The sequence below is a fragment of the Erithacus rubecula genome (assembly GCF_903797595.1).
Source record: "Erithacus rubecula genome assembly, chromosome: 1".
Classification (NCBI taxonomy): domain Eukaryota; kingdom Metazoa; phylum Chordata; class Aves; order Passeriformes; family Muscicapidae; genus Erithacus; species Erithacus rubecula.
In genome coordinates this window covers 49,073,131-49,088,720 of record NC_136658.1, presented here as the reverse complement: position 1 = coordinate 49,088,720, position 15,590 = coordinate 49,073,131, and the positions used below count along the sequence as shown (strand labels likewise).

Sequence of the window (15,590 nt, the reverse complement as noted above, 5' to 3'; positions counted from 1 at the left end):
AAATAATCTTAGGCTATATTGTTTAATATCTTAATATCTTCTTTTATTTTTCTCATTTATAGATCTGCTGCCTCTTAGATACTAGTCAGCCCTACACAAAATGAATTTTCTTGCTCAGTTTTGGGTAAAGGAAAAAATAATCTGAATAACATCTTACCTACTGAGAATTTATGAGAAATAAGATATTGAAAATATTTACATATGGCTGTAGACACTATTTCTGGTTTGTACATCAAGCTAAAATTCATGGTAGGATAAATGAAGATTTAATAGCAAATTTCACATGTGGTCTATCTCTAAATAAAGGAAAAAGTAAATACGATTGTCAGATATATTTTAATAGATTAGGTTTGATCTGCTTCCTGCAGGCGTGAACAAATAACCAGCTTAAACTTGACAAATTATCTTTTATTTGGTACTTGCTTCTTTCAAACCAATGCTTACAATGAAACAATGTCCTTACTTTCCATTGGATTTGTTTCCCAAAAACTACATTACCTAAAGTATAATATTTTAATACTAGGTATCATAAAGGCAACTTGCTGCTGCAGTTCACCCTCGTGACATTGAGGGAAAGACAATGTGTCTAATTTTAGGTTTTTTCATACACAATTTCAAGTTTTCTTATGTTTATGTGGATCTAAGTGTGAAGAAAGAAGCTGAATCTTTTACATAGAACAAATTTGTTTCAATATGTAAAACATTCTCTGTGCAATTATATACTTGACTTTGTAGTCATCTAGGACTAGTACTTTGGACCATATTTCTCCACAATGGACAACTCAAAGACAAAATCCTGATAAGAATCGTTCTTCCTAAAAGCACTAATTCCCCTAATTATTCTCATTTGAATCACCTCCTTGTGTTTCTCTTGCAGTGTCTTGAAAGTAGGACACACAGACACTAGTGAGGGTCCCTCTGTTTTTATGTTTTGTGTCTATAGGTATGGAGTTTTGAGGAAGGCATTAAAAGGGAAATAAAAGAAAATAAAATGATGAGATGGAGATTTACTCTCAGCTATGCAGTTCTAAAAACTACAAGTGCGATACTCAGCAGAAATTTGAGCACACATCCCATAAACAGGTCATTCCAGACCATAGTCCTCATCCCAGATGCACTTGAGCATCTGTTAAATATTTTATATATGGTACTTATATTTACAAGTAGCTCCCTGAAAACCAAACAAGAATATTTGAAAGACCATAAAGGAGGAAATGTTAACATGGAGCCATAGGGTGATCTCACATGATTTGGGCCCATGTAATGTGGTAGGCATTTATGGATCTTATAAATAGATAGTGAGCTCTTTTTGAAGTATTGCTCTGTTTCTGTGCTATACTGTATCTATTACCAAGATATTGTGGTTTACTATTGGAACCCAGCAATGTATCTGACTAGATCCTTGTTGGGATACCTTAAAGATCATTCTTCCCTTTAGAACTCAAAGAAATAGTTAAATATTTTTCCTTTCAATCTCTGTACTTGCATATGATTCACATAGAATTCGTTTTACTGTCCTGTCTGTTGCAGTTCATCTTGTGCTTAACTCACATCATGACATTAAAAAGATGAATAAGCAAAATATTATATTCTATTGTGTCCCAAAAAATTAACATCTTGCTTTGTACTGGGCTGGGGGGTCTTCAGAAAACAGTCCTTTTTTAAAGCAGGCTTTACGTTTCTTAGTGCCTTGATGACTGTGTTTTGTACCTAACCTGTCTCTGACACCCTGCGACCAGAATTATTGAGAATTATCAGTGAACTTTTTGTTTCAAAAGTCGGCACTCTGTATTCGGTCTTTTGATTTTCATGGAGACGGATCAAGAACATGAGCAACTTGAAAAATCTTGTTAGATTTATTTGGATGTTCCTTAGCTTTTTTTCCCAATGACCCGGGGCTCATAATGAAATTTTGCCATTTCAATTTACCTGACAAGTGCTCAGTATAGGAATATGATGAGGCTTAACAAGTAGGCAAAGCCATCAAACTTGGACTTTCCTGCTTCATTACTCCTACAATTTGATCTCTTTCTCTAGTAAAAATACCTTCCTTTTAGTGCTATTCTACCCAGTTCCTATCCTTTTGTCACTGTGAATATGCTGCCCAGACAATTCATCAGTTACACAGGAAAACAGCTGGAAAGAATCTACATATCCTTACTTGCCATTTCTAGGAGATTGCCATTGGCAACATCACTATTTAGTGACCACCTTACTATAAACTTTAAAGTGTGTTTTTCATCTTGACTTCAGGTTTCTTAGAGCAGGAAGGAGGAGGAACAAGTTGGGTCAATCTGTCGTCACCTGTCACCTCGAATTATTGCATAACTTATCATCACCAAGACTGCCAATATTATGTATGCATTTATTTCTTTCTCACGAGTGTGCTGTTGCTGACACTGCACAAATAAGACATCCCACAGCCCTTTCCACCACTCTGATTCATGCCCTTCTGAAGTCAGTGAAACAATTCACACATCAGTAGACAGTGAAGGAGAGGTACTTGTGAGCACTTGTGAGTGATCAGAGCAGTTTTGCCACTCGCTCTCTCGCTCTGAGAGAACTGCTTTTCTTCTCAGGTGCTTTTTTTGTTGGCATGGTGAATCATAGGCAATCAGCAAGAATGCTCTCAGGTATATAGTCTGCATTTCAAACTTCGTGGGTGTTGCAAGTAGGACTGACTTTGACCATTCTTCACATCACTTTCTCATCCAGATACTGCTGCACAAAACGTCTAAGTGCACGATTTGATCATTATCTCCTGCTGTGACAGTTCTCTTTCTCTCTGAGTTTTTCCTTCTGCTTATCTGGGGGTTTGATTTTCAGATTATCAAGGACTTCCCTTTCTATTTATGATTTGTACCTGGGCAATACTTAACCTACTTCTCTACAGCAGGTTTTTTTCCTCACGGGGAGCACAAGGCTGAAAGAAATGAGCGCACTCTCATTTAAGTGAGAGACAGTTTAGATTTTTTCTCTAGGAAGAAAGCAGAGTAGCTACTTTTTATTAAGAGAGTGTCTTAAAGTTCAGATTCCAGAAGAAATGGTGGGGTTTGAAAGCCTAACAGCTGTGAGATTCCTTCTTTGTTTCTGTAGTAGAAAGCTTTTCATTTCCTAGAAGTGGATGGAAGAAATTATTTCAGTGACTTTTCACATTAGTGTTGTCCTTGAAATGCTAGAAAAGTAACAGATGTAATCTGCACCTAAAATTCTGTTTAATGTGGGATTACTCTCAAAACAGATGAGAAAGATAAATATTCTTCCACAAAATTTGCAGGGCAGATTTTTCAGCACAGAGATATCTCATGAGATGTAAATCCTCATATCCTGGAGTATTTTCTCAGCTTGTGTGATTTTAAGTCAAATAAATTTTCATTCCCACCTAGTTTGTTTGAATTTAATTATGTTTCTGACAGGTAAAACTGGATTTAAGAACATTTTAATATTTATATCTGGGTGATCAAACATCTTATTTGGTAAAAAATTCTTTGAAGTATCATTCAGAAGTGAATTGAGATATTAAAAAATAAGCTTTACAAAAAATATCTTGTGACTTCCAGTTTTCAAGTGGTTTTCTAAATTTAGATTGTCTGTATTCAGATCATCTGATAAGTAATTTTCCTATTTTCCTAAAAATAGGAGAGGCTATACTCTTTCTCTGTAAATAGAGCTTCAATCTCACCCAAGTAAATGTCTGAATGTTTTGTCCTTGTCTTTTTTCGCTCTTGACTTCTGTAGGGAAATTGTGAAATTCCAAAGCTCACCTCTCCAACAGTCATTTATAATTTGATGTTCAGCCTCCTGCTGTAATCTCTTAGAGACTTCCAGTCATTATTTTAATATGGCCACTTTCACAATTAGATGTTGTGATAACTTAAGCAAATTATAGATGAGTGATGCTGTAGGCAGTGTCCAGAAATTCTGATGCTTATCTCTTAGGGGTTTATATACTTAAATTCTTTTATAAATGTCTTATAATATTTCATGGTTTCTCATCTGCTAAATAGAGGGGCAATATTAGTACACCTCCCAGAATAATGCACATACACAACTGAGATGACAAAATAAATAAGAAAAATGCCTCAAATTTTAATAGGCTTTAAAAAGAAAGGTAGTTGCTATATTTCTCATTATTTCAAAGTCATGGATACTGGAAAAGGACATTTCAACTGGACAAGAAAAATGGCTAAAGTTTCCTCTTCTTTCTTAGGTGCACGGTTTGTTATCAGATTGCAAATGTGTCAATTTTTTTGTTACATTATAAGACTTACCTAGAGTTCAACTATATTGCATTAATTTTTTTTCTAATTATTTAATGAACATCTTGAACTATACCTGAAACATTTGCTGGAAAAGTATTTTCTGGGATGTGAATATATTATTTAAAAAAAAAAATTAAAATGGCCATGTTTCATCTCATATTAATGAGATATACTATCCCAGGACTGTGGTAGTCTTGCAGCTGCTTAAAGGGCTGTAGTTTTTTATTTTTAGTTTTATATAATTCAAGCACAGTCATAGCCACTAGTACAAAGCTGCAGTAATTAAAACAGCTCTTCTAGCTTTCAGTCATCTGGGATGAAATTGTTAAAAAGATAGCTATTGTTGCCTTTAGGAGGTTTGTATTAGACTAGACATTTGATTGATACAAGCAAATATTCTCAAACTGACCTTCTTCAAGATAAATTCCTGAATATGGCTGATGCAATACTTCCATTTTTATATCAGATGGTGCTATAAAAGCATTGAACTGAGGTCTCAGCTTCTATGAGCTAGTCTGAAGCAATGAGAATGCTCTACTTCAATAGAGCATTCAAAATCTTATTAATATTTCTGTGTAGTTCTAATTGGATACATACAGATATAATTTCAGCTGAAAATCACTGAAAAGAACTTTCTTGATACCTTGACTGTTAAATTAAATCAGCAATAACACACTGTTCATGAAAACAGCCAAAATACGGACAAAAAGAAAATTTAATTACTTGGATCCAACAGTGAAAAGATCTTCCATGAAGAAAAAGAAGAGAAAAAGGAGCAAAACCATCATTACAAGCTAAGCTTTACCTGCTTTTCTCAGTAATATAAACAAACAACAAATAAATCAATAGAGAGTAATTGTAACATGTAGAGAAGATATTGTCAAAGGTATATGGTAAAAAATAGCCACTGATTGGGCTGAAGCTTAGTCATTGTCCTGAAGTTAATTTAAGATGAAATTAAAGAAAAAGCTCTTAGGGTGTGTGATCCAAAGGTTTCTAATAATCTTGTGTGTCCTATAAAGTGTGCTTTGGGATGCATTTCAGTCTGATCCTGCTTTCATCACTGCTATGACGAGTGATCAGAAATTACGGGTTTTGTGCTTAGGAGAAATTTCCTCAGTACCAGCACATTGAATGTAATTCTTAATTAAAGGTTTTCCTCCTTCCTTCTCTTCCATAATAAGCTTGTTACAACTAATCCTTATGTCCCCTTTGATTTTTAAATTGAATATTTGATAGAAATGCTAGAACTAAACAGCGGAATATTTTTGGACAGGAGTTCCTAGAATTGTACCATGGAGCTCTCCACAGATTAACTTTCTGGTACAAGAACGTAGGGATACTTCTTGAAGCTTGTCAAGGCATTCTAATGTATGCAAGTTAAAAATCTGACCTGACTACATACATAAGCATTTTATTAAACAAGGATAGTGAAGGGCCCTGAGGGGAAGCTGCATGAGGAGTGGCTGAGATCACTTGGGCTGTTCAGCCTGGAGACTGAGGGGAGACCTCATTGCAGTCACAACTTCCCCATGAGGGGAAGAGGAGGGGCAGGCACTCATCTCTGCTCTGTGGTGACAGTGACAGGACTGAGAGAATGGCCTCAAGCTCTGTCAGAGGAGGTTTTGGATATTAGGAAATGGTTCTTCACCAGGGTTGGCTGGGCACTGAACAGGCTCCCCAGAGCAGTGGTTTCAAATGGGAGGAGTTCCTTTGGGTGCACAGGAAACGTAGGAAATGTTTGTGTCCCCTGATGTGGTCTCAGCAGTGATTCATTTTACTAATATTTGAAAATTTTATTTTATACCAAGAAAGACCAAAGTATGTGTAAACTCACTTACTCTGTGAGTTTAAGTATGTTCAATATAACTTTGGAAGAATGCTCCTTCCTTATTACCAGACAACGTATACCAGCTACTTTGGTAAGAAATCTCCTATAAATAAAAGAGAAACAGTGTCTCAACATATTTGATCCTTCGAAAGGTAACCAGTTGTTTAATCATTTTCTCTGATTTTTTGTATCAGGAAAAAAACAGATTTGTGGTCATATACTTGACAAAGCCAAGGATTTTGATTATAAAAACAAGTCAAATGCAAAACAAAGCAGCCTGCAAATGCAGTGTTACAGGAGAGTAAAATTTCCTGGCTTTTACCCAATAAGTTCTCTCCTTAATTATTTATATTTGCAAGTTCACCATTGCAAAATCTGTCTTCTAGATGAAATAATATTCCTCCTAGACTTTACAAAGGGGGAAAGCAAGTGTTCAGTAATGAAGCCCTTAAGAATATTGCTTTTAGGGGTTTTGCATGTATGCAAAAAACATGCATTTAGGTAAAGCTGAAGCTGTCAGAAAATGTTACAAAATGCAGTAATGTAACAAGTCCTGAAGCTACTAGGCTCAATCAAAGCTCAGAAAGGCACTTTTCTGATGTGCTGTATTCCACGTATGCTTATGCTAAAATGAAGCTGTCCTAGTCAGTCAGGGAGACAGCATGCTGTAATTAATGACTCCTCTATTGCAGTTTCCCCAGTTATGTCATTCAGGGTGATCTGACTGATTTATATGATTTACGAAGGAAACAGTTATTTCTAAACTTTGAAGTCTATGCAAATTTCTCTGCTGCAATTATCGTAGAGCCAATTGCAATGTGCTTGAAAAGTCAAAAAAAGAAAAAAAAATCAAGCTCTACCCATCCACAAATGTTACTTACAGAAAAAGCATTGAAACTTCTGAGTTGAGAAACAGCTCTCCTTAGGAAATGCAGGTTTTGTGGTTTTGAATACCTCTGAATGAAATTAATATCTGCTTTTTGGCTTGTCTGCAGAAAAGTACTTAGGTGTGAGAGACTCTGAATATATATATTTTTTTAAGATATAAATGAGAAATGGGGTTTTAAAATGCATTTCTAAGCATTTTTCAGTAGAAAGAAGATGGTTGAAAATCAACTTTGTGTGGTAATTTCCAAATTTCATTATTTCATAGCTTTCTGAAATACTTACACTCTAAGTTGGATTCTTTTTATATTTGGGTTCTTACCAAATTTCAGAATCTTAGACCAAAATTTGACTATTTTTTGCATGAGAGATAATTCAGCTGTTGTTGAGAGAAGAAGAAGGTCTAATCATATTCTTTGAAAAGCAAGCTACAGAAAAAACAGCCAAAGCTGAGGACTGAAATCTAGCTGCTCACTGAACACTAGGTTCAGAAAAGCCACTTAACTGCTGTAATGCAGCATTTAACTTTTAGCCTTCAGACTTCTAAAGTAGCTGTGCTATTGGTAATATTTCTCTGAGCCACAGTTTGGATTGCTAAAGGTACATCAGTACTGCTACGTGACCAATGAATATGGAACAGGATTGAGAACAAGACTCATTCCTTGCCTGGGTCACAGCTGGATTTTCAGCCCTCTCCACCTGTGTCTCCATGCAATATGCTTTTGTCAGGATAGACACTGCCTCCAGAAACCTGCATGAAGCTATTTTTCTTGTTGTGGCCCCCTCCCTTCTTTCACTGCTGAGCAGAGTATAGTCTAAGCACTATGAAACCTCTGGTCTTATTTCAAAACATACATTATATCCAGCTCCCTTTTATTCCCATTGCCTGCTTTACTGACTCCTATTATTCCAAACACTTTGAGCTGAAAAATAACCACACAAAATAATAATTTTGTATTTTAGTCACTCAGGCACCAAGTGGAACCCAGAGGAGGTATAGTGCCAATGTGATGTGGTATATGGGATGTGACCAGCTTGGAGCAGAAGGTGCAAGCAGTAAGCAAAGTGAATGTCAGCCAGCAGGCACAGCAATTCATCTATGCTTGTATTTTATGTCACCAGTGCAGCATATTCTGAAACCAAGTTCCGCAACATCCAGCTTGATCAGCAAGGATCTTCTTCAGTGTTAGTCTTTGTCAGAAGTTGATGCAGGTATAAATAACATGACAGAGGCTTCTGTAGACACCTTCTTCATCTGTTCTTTCCTTGAACACATCTCTTGGAGTCTTCTCTTAACAAACATACTTCACTCCTAACATAAGTAGAGCACCTTTCTGTCTTGTAAAATACTATTAGTGATGCCACCATATTGTATGAAAGATATTAAGACACTCATGAGACACCTGGGTCCTGTTCACTGTTTTTGAGTGGTTGGAAGTTATCCTGACTACTTCACAGTGGAGTGTGACCAGAAGTACTCTGTTAAAGCAGTTGTGTAATGTGACAAGATTTGAAGATTCACAGGACATGTCTAAATAGATACTAACTGGCCTTTAGGGTCATGTCCTAGCAGATCTGGGACATGATCTGGATCTCTGGCAGACTAAAGCATGATAGCTAGTTTCCTCTCAGATTGCTCTTGTTATAAAGTAAGACTCACATAAATATTTATGGTATTTCCTTGATATAAAGACAATATAAGAAAGGTAATAAATAATATAAAGACAGGTACTGTCTTCTCTCTTTTAGATATGCTTTTCAAGAATTAGATTGACAGAAAGTTTTTGTGCAAGATCAAGATCTTATAGGTATATGTCAGCATGAGTACCAAAGTGAAATTGGGAAAGTGTGGATGGGAAAACACGTGGATTCCAGCTGAATTTAGGGGTCAACTAGGTGCTGATAACTTGGCCTTAATGAGACTACTGGAACTGGGAAGAAGCATAACTTTAAGCATGAAAGAAGCCTATCTGATAAAACTCTCAGTACTTACAGATGGAAATATCTCTGGCTTTAAGCAACAATTTCAATGTAAATTTTAAGATTCTGTTGTTAACCATAAATATAAGCATTCTGCTTGCTTCCTTCTTTGGTGCCAGTCTTCTTGTAAAAATTTACCTGTTCTAGGTTTGGAGGTGTACAGCAGTTGGATAAGTGACTCTAAAATCTAGTTCTGAGCAGTGAAAATAATAAAGTCTGCCTTTTTTATGAATTTGGATTTTCTGCTCTTCAATAAGGTGGAAGTTTCCCCTTGTGCTTTTTCTAACCAATGGGTCATTCATAGCATCATTTTCAACGCAGATTCTTTGATATCTGTGAGGAACTGACCTCATGTTTCACCCTTTTCCTCAGTAAAGGCAATAATAGAACCTCTCTCCTCTTTTTCTCTCAGCTGTCTATTTAAAAGAAAAAACATGTGGGATCTTAATGTACTGAGACCTGAATCCATCAGTTAAATTTGATTGAAACTGGCTGATGGTTCAAAAGCTATTGGAAAAGGATGTATAAATATACCTTCACACATGCCATCAGTGTTCTGCTAGCAAAATGCATTTCCCTAGGAAAGGAAAGCATAAATCCCTTCTGAGCATATTCAGAAGTGTGTGCTGCATCTCAGAAACATTTTAATTTAAAAATGTTCTGTGTAAAGACTGTATGTAAAGACTGTGTAAAGATGAGCTGTATAATTCTCTAAAAATCAATGATTTAACATCAAAAAGGAGAAACAAATTTCCAGAGGAAAAAAAATAAAAAGAAACACAATTTTAGTACAATCCTGATAATACAAATGACATCAATTAGCCTGTACCACTATAGTGCAAAGTTAGATTCATGCTTTCAGCACAAGTTACCAAGATTAAGGAAAAATAGTTTACTCCCTTGAAATTCATATCAGTAAATTCATAAACCAACAAACTGAGTGAAAGGAGTACCATTGCTTTGCAATCTCCTGTCCAGGAATTTTGAAATCACTGAGGAACCTGCAGCTCTTTGTCATTGCTCTAGATTGTCACTCCAGCATGGGATACTTGTGCTCGACTGCACCATGACAAGATGTTAATGTGATAAGCACCTAGAGTGCACTTCTAATCCAAGTTAGAAACTCTGGCATGAATGTATTTTACTAGTCTAAGATTAGACAACTAAATACAGAAGTGCATATGTGAGTGAAATGTATTATATTGTCTATAATATTTTTTGTCTCTTGAGATGTTGAAAGCACATCCAAAAAATAAAAAAAAAAACCCAAACAAACCCTCTCTGATCTCTTTATGAATTTGTCTAAGAAAGAAGGGTATTTTTGTCAAAAAAGAGAACTATATCCTTTTCTGAATAAATTTATAGAAATCGTCAAGATTATCCTGGATTTACTGTGCCACAATAAAGAGGAGATTTTAATCCAGTGCTGGTATGACTGACAGTTCCATCTTATATAGGAAAAGTGATAAGTCTCCTCAGGATGCTCCATGCTAGGATCAATCTGCTACTACCCAGCTGATTCTCTGGATGTTTTTCCTTTGCTTTTCCAGGAGATTTTGTGTGGGAGGGCTGGGGAAGCAAGCCCTGCTATCAGTAGGGGGTGTTGATTTCTGCTTTCCTGAAAGTTGTGCTAAATGAAGATAATTGGCAGGAAATGATTAGTTTTATAGGAGGGTGTTACTGAAGGTTGAGCTCTTTTCACAAATTGCCCCTTCTGCACTTACTGCTTGAGAGGCATAATCTCAGCCCTCCCGAAATTCACAGAACAGGAGATTGATTTCCTCCTTTTTCTTTTTCTTTCCCTGCCTTAAACTCTGCAGGTCAGTCCCACCCCAGGGTGCATCCGGGCGTTAATGAAGATGTTGTACTGCCCTTACTGCAGAGGACTTCCCACTGTGAAACCCTGCAACAACTATTGCCTCAATGTAATGAAGGGCTGCCTAGCAAATCAGGCTGATTTGGATACTGAGTGGAATCTGTTCATAGGTAAGAAGAGTTTAAATATTAGTGGAAGGAAACTCTGGTAATATCAAACCTTTACAGGGTTCTGTGTGTTTAGAAGACACTGTTAGTCAATATTCAGAGTGAAGCAACTGCAGATGCAGCTCACTTTCTACTTGAACTTCATGGCTTGCAGTAAGAAATGACTGCTCGCCCTGCTCTAAGCCAGTCACATTTCACATTTCATATTTCCAAAGGAATGGTGTGGTGTTACAGCTCCTGAGCTGAATTATTACATGCTATGGGAAATGTTGAGAAAGATTTGGTAGAGGATTTGATAACAAGCTTAACATGGCAGAAATAGTACATATTACAACTGAAAACTAGGCTCTTGCAAGCTGAGAAGATAATAGCATTGTATAACATCCAGTCAACCTAAATCACAACAGCTGCTGCTCTTAATTCTGGTAGTACATAGCCAAAAAGCTTTAAAAGTTGCATATATGAGAAATTATTAATTCCTCGTTCTTGCTTAAAATACGATAGTATCTCACTTCCAGTGTACTGAATAGAATGTACCAAACATGCAACCCAGTGTTAGAATGGAGCATAGAATATATACTTAAGAAAAACTGCTCCAACAGCTTATTCACATAATTCTTCACTCAAATAAACTAAGAATAAAAAAAAGGAATGTGCCTTAAAGAGCCATTCAGCCATTCTGTAGCAAAACAAAGCAAAACAAAAACCAACCAAAAAAAAAAGAAACAAAACCCTACAACCCAAAAAAAAAAAAACCAAAAAAAACAAAAAAAAAAAAAAAAACCCAAAAAACCAAACTGCCAGAAGAATAGCATATAACAAGAACTATTACTTTTAAGTTGCTTTTGGTGATAGGATGGATGACAATTAGGCAAGGGTGATGATAATATGGAAGGAATGGAACAGCTAGTTAGCCTAGACACTAGTGAGCCTTATAGTCTAGACTAGAATTCAGAAAAATAAATGCAGATGGACAAAAATGGAATAAAACTTTCTTTATTGAAGCTGAAGAAAGGAAATTTATTTTCTATTTTTGGAAAGATAAAACATAAGCAATCTCATTCTCTTAATTTCAAACCCCACTGACCAATGCGACTTTGAAAATTTGACTCTGACTCATTCATGGATTTTTGCTTTACTCAGCAGTGCAAGATGGATAGGGAGAAGAAAACAGGATGAAAAATGAATCAGAGTATGAAAAGTGAAAACAAGCATTGAGCATGCTATAAAAATAGCATGCAAACAACAACATTAACCAAATGATGCAGATACACTTGCCTTCCCAGTCTCTTGTACTGGTTAAAGGAGTTGACATCAGAAGCAGTGCTGTATGGAGGGATACCCATGGGATTACTGAAGTAAAAAGGAGAATCTGATCATCATCAGAAAGTTAAGTAGAAGCTGATGGGAAAACAATGCTAACCTGTTAAGGACATTGCATAAGCTACTTTCCCTGTCACTGAATAAAAAGCAAATCACTAATTCTGATTAAAAAAAAAAAATAGGCTTTTAAGAAAAAATCCCCAAAACATTTGAACTAAAATAAACAACAGAGTTTTTATTAAGGCAAACACCTGTTTAAACCAAGAGTTGGAAGTGAAGGTTTGAGGTATTAAGAGAAGATTTCTTTTTCTGGTGCTTTAAATTCAGTGAGAGTCCTGGGCTGAGATGTGTTAGAATGTGTGGAAACGCTTACAGATTCACACTTTCAGTGTCTTTGCTACAAAGCCCTTGTCTTCATCAATGTCTCTCTGGTTTTGATTGCTCTTGCTCTCAGAAAATAAAAGCTACCTGAAAACTTGCATGTTATGTTAAAACATAGTGCTAATTTATTAAATGCCATGTCAGGCAGGCTACTGTGCAGTTATCCCTGCAGGTCAGTGATGACAAGACAGTATACAATACAAATAAATCATATTTCCTCCTTTTTCTAAATATACCACTTTCCCTCTGTACCTTTATGGGGAAGAAAATACAGAAATACAGGAGATACAGAGATTTTCATGTGTTTGGAGAAGGTATTCTGTTTTATCCCATTTTTCAGGCCTCTGACAGCTTTGCTGAAGGTGAGGGTCCTTCCTTTATGAAAGACTGAAATAAGGCAAGTTGTCTCTGTCTCTGACAGCTGTCAGAGGCTTTCTAATAGCACATGCAATTCCCTTAGTGGTAAACACAACAAAACTTCTACTCACTGAATTAAAACGAACAGCAGCATTTAACAGCACGGCTGAGCTATGAAAGATTGGAAATTACACATGACCAGTTTTTATCCCTGTTCCAATACTAGGAACCATGCACTAGTGAAAAAAAAAAAAAAAAAAAGATAATTTTGTGCATTATCAAGCTCTGCCTAGGCAGGAATCCCAAATGTTAGTGCATATTCATACACAAACAGTTTTTCTTAGCTCATAATCTGTGCATTGCAAAATGGGTTTGCTTAGTTCATAATCTGTGCATTGCAAGGTTGTTGTGACACAAGTTGATACTAGGAGAAAACTTTTTTGCTTGTCAGTAACTAGGTAAGTTCTGCAGTTTGTACTACATGTCCTGATATTGTTCTGTAGTTACAGCAGTGGTCCAGCAACAGGCAAGATCTGCACGTGAGGAGGAGCAGAGGAAAGTAAATGGCCTGTTTGACAACAGGATGTGTTGCATGTTTCACGTAGTTTATAAATACAGAAGTCAGGACTGAAATCACATATATATAGCAATAATAAATCTTGCCTCTACTTTCAAAGCTAGGAAGAGTGGGACAACTTCCCCTAAACATCTGGTGCTTTTCAAGATTTTATAGACTGTGAAAATTGGTAAGAGGTGAAACAGCTGCAGCAGCATGACACATGGCACATTGTATATTTCCTGGTTTTGTCACCTTAAAGTCTGTGTCCTTTTTGTGCAACGTTTCATTATAGGCTTTTTGCATTTTGTTGGCTAAATTATTGTGTGATAAAAGCCAAATGCAGCACATCTCATTCTAGCAGATCATCTGCAACTCAGAATTTTGCCTGGGAAAGGAAGACAGTCTTTAGTATCATATTATAATTATAGAACTGTAATGAAAAAATGTTCCTTCCAGGTATCTATATAAAATATTTAAGAGGTATTTAAAAGTACACCTGCCACACTGACTTTGAAAATGTGTATTTTGCAAAGCTTGCTTCTGATGTTTTGCCTGTCAGTTACCAATCAAAATCTCCTTTGCACCCATCTCAAGCAACGTTAGCAAATGCAAGATAAAAAGCATGAGCAAAGGAACTGTACTGCTAAGGATGGAGATTGCCTCAGGGAGCAGCTGACTGATTCTGTGGAATGGGGAAAAGGGGATTTTCTCTGTCTCACAGCCCAAAGGATATAGTGAAAATTATGCTTCTCTCCATGGAGCTTTACCAATTAATAGCAATAAGAATCAGGCATCTCACTGTTCGTTCTGTCACAGAAACAGAAGAGATGGATAAAATTATTCCCAGTAACAAAAATTTGAAAACCTTGTATCTTAGGGAAGAGCATTCAGTTTTAGCAATACTGTTACTCCTCTTTTCCTTACTAACCTGTATTTAAGTCCCTGTTCCTATCTTTAGATTCTTTAACTTTCCTTAACCTTAGCTTTCCCTATAACTGGTCATTTATTTCTCTTTAACTGCTCTTTTTCTCAAGCAAGAATGTCAGCTGAGGAATGAGCCCACCTCAGTGGACACCACACTTTCTCTCAGTATCCTCATTCAGCTTCAGCTGTAAAAGGATTATTTCCATGGAAGCAAGTGCATCTCGTTCTGACAGCTGCCTTAATCACAGGTTCAGGATGGCAAAGTGGCCATAACCCATTTGTTTTTTGGAGGATTTCTTTCACTACTAGCATTAGAGTTAACTATCTTCTCTCTTGTAAAAACACAGATGATACTAAACCTTAAAATCTAGCAAGATTGTGGGCCAAATATGACAATCCTTATAGAAGTAATTCAGCTCAACAGGAGAGTAAAAATCCAGGTAGTTGTTTTCATCATAGCAATTACTGTATCTGAGCATTTTTATTTGTGGAAATCTAATTGATGAATTGACAAATGTTTTGTTGCTGTAGTTAGTGACCAAGTGTATTGCCTGTGTAGTAGTATATAAAATGCAATCCATTGAGATTTGACACTACATGGCTATTTATAAAGCAGAAATTAAAAGTCTTTTTATTCCTAAAAATTATTCAGTGATAAATCAGATTCGCCTCAACCTTACCTCCACGTTTTAATAGGCAGGAAATTGTGGAAAACACTTCAGATTGTGGAAAACCTTTTAGAAGTTTTGCAGTAGCACAGATTGCATCCCTGTCTGTGAAAAGGAGCCAAGAGTTTACGTCCACAGCCACCCTTCTGCTCAGAGAGCAGAGCAAGTGTCTTTGCTCTGAGTGCATTTGATATTTGACAAGCTCTACTGTGTAGTAAGGCAGATCAGCATGCAGTGTGTTCACACTGCAGGATTCAAAGCTGAGAGCCAACACCTCTTACTGCCACCATCCTGCCAGGCTTCACCAGAGGAGAAAATCGTATCTGTGAGGCTTCAGCAAAAGATTCCCCTGCCAGTATTAACATGATTTCTCTTATTGTCACTACAATTGCTCTGCATCACTAATTAACTTTCTTCTTCTTGTGCTTTAAGAATCC

The 15,590-nt window shown here is 36.5% G+C and overlaps 1 protein-coding gene across 1 annotated transcript in view; it reads left to right on the top strand.

Moving 5' to 3' along the window:
- GPC6 (glypican 6) overlaps window positions 1-15,590 on the top strand; it is a gene marked incomplete at its 5' end in the record, with an annotated part of 711,546 nt that overhangs the window by 512,584 nt on the left and 183,372 nt on the right. The window contains one exon of the mRNA XM_079307108.1: window positions 10,779-10,944. Coding sequence (XP_079163234.1) covers window positions 10,779-10,944 — 166 coding nt within the window. The remainder of the gene's footprint in view (window positions 1-10,778; window positions 10,945-15,590) is intronic.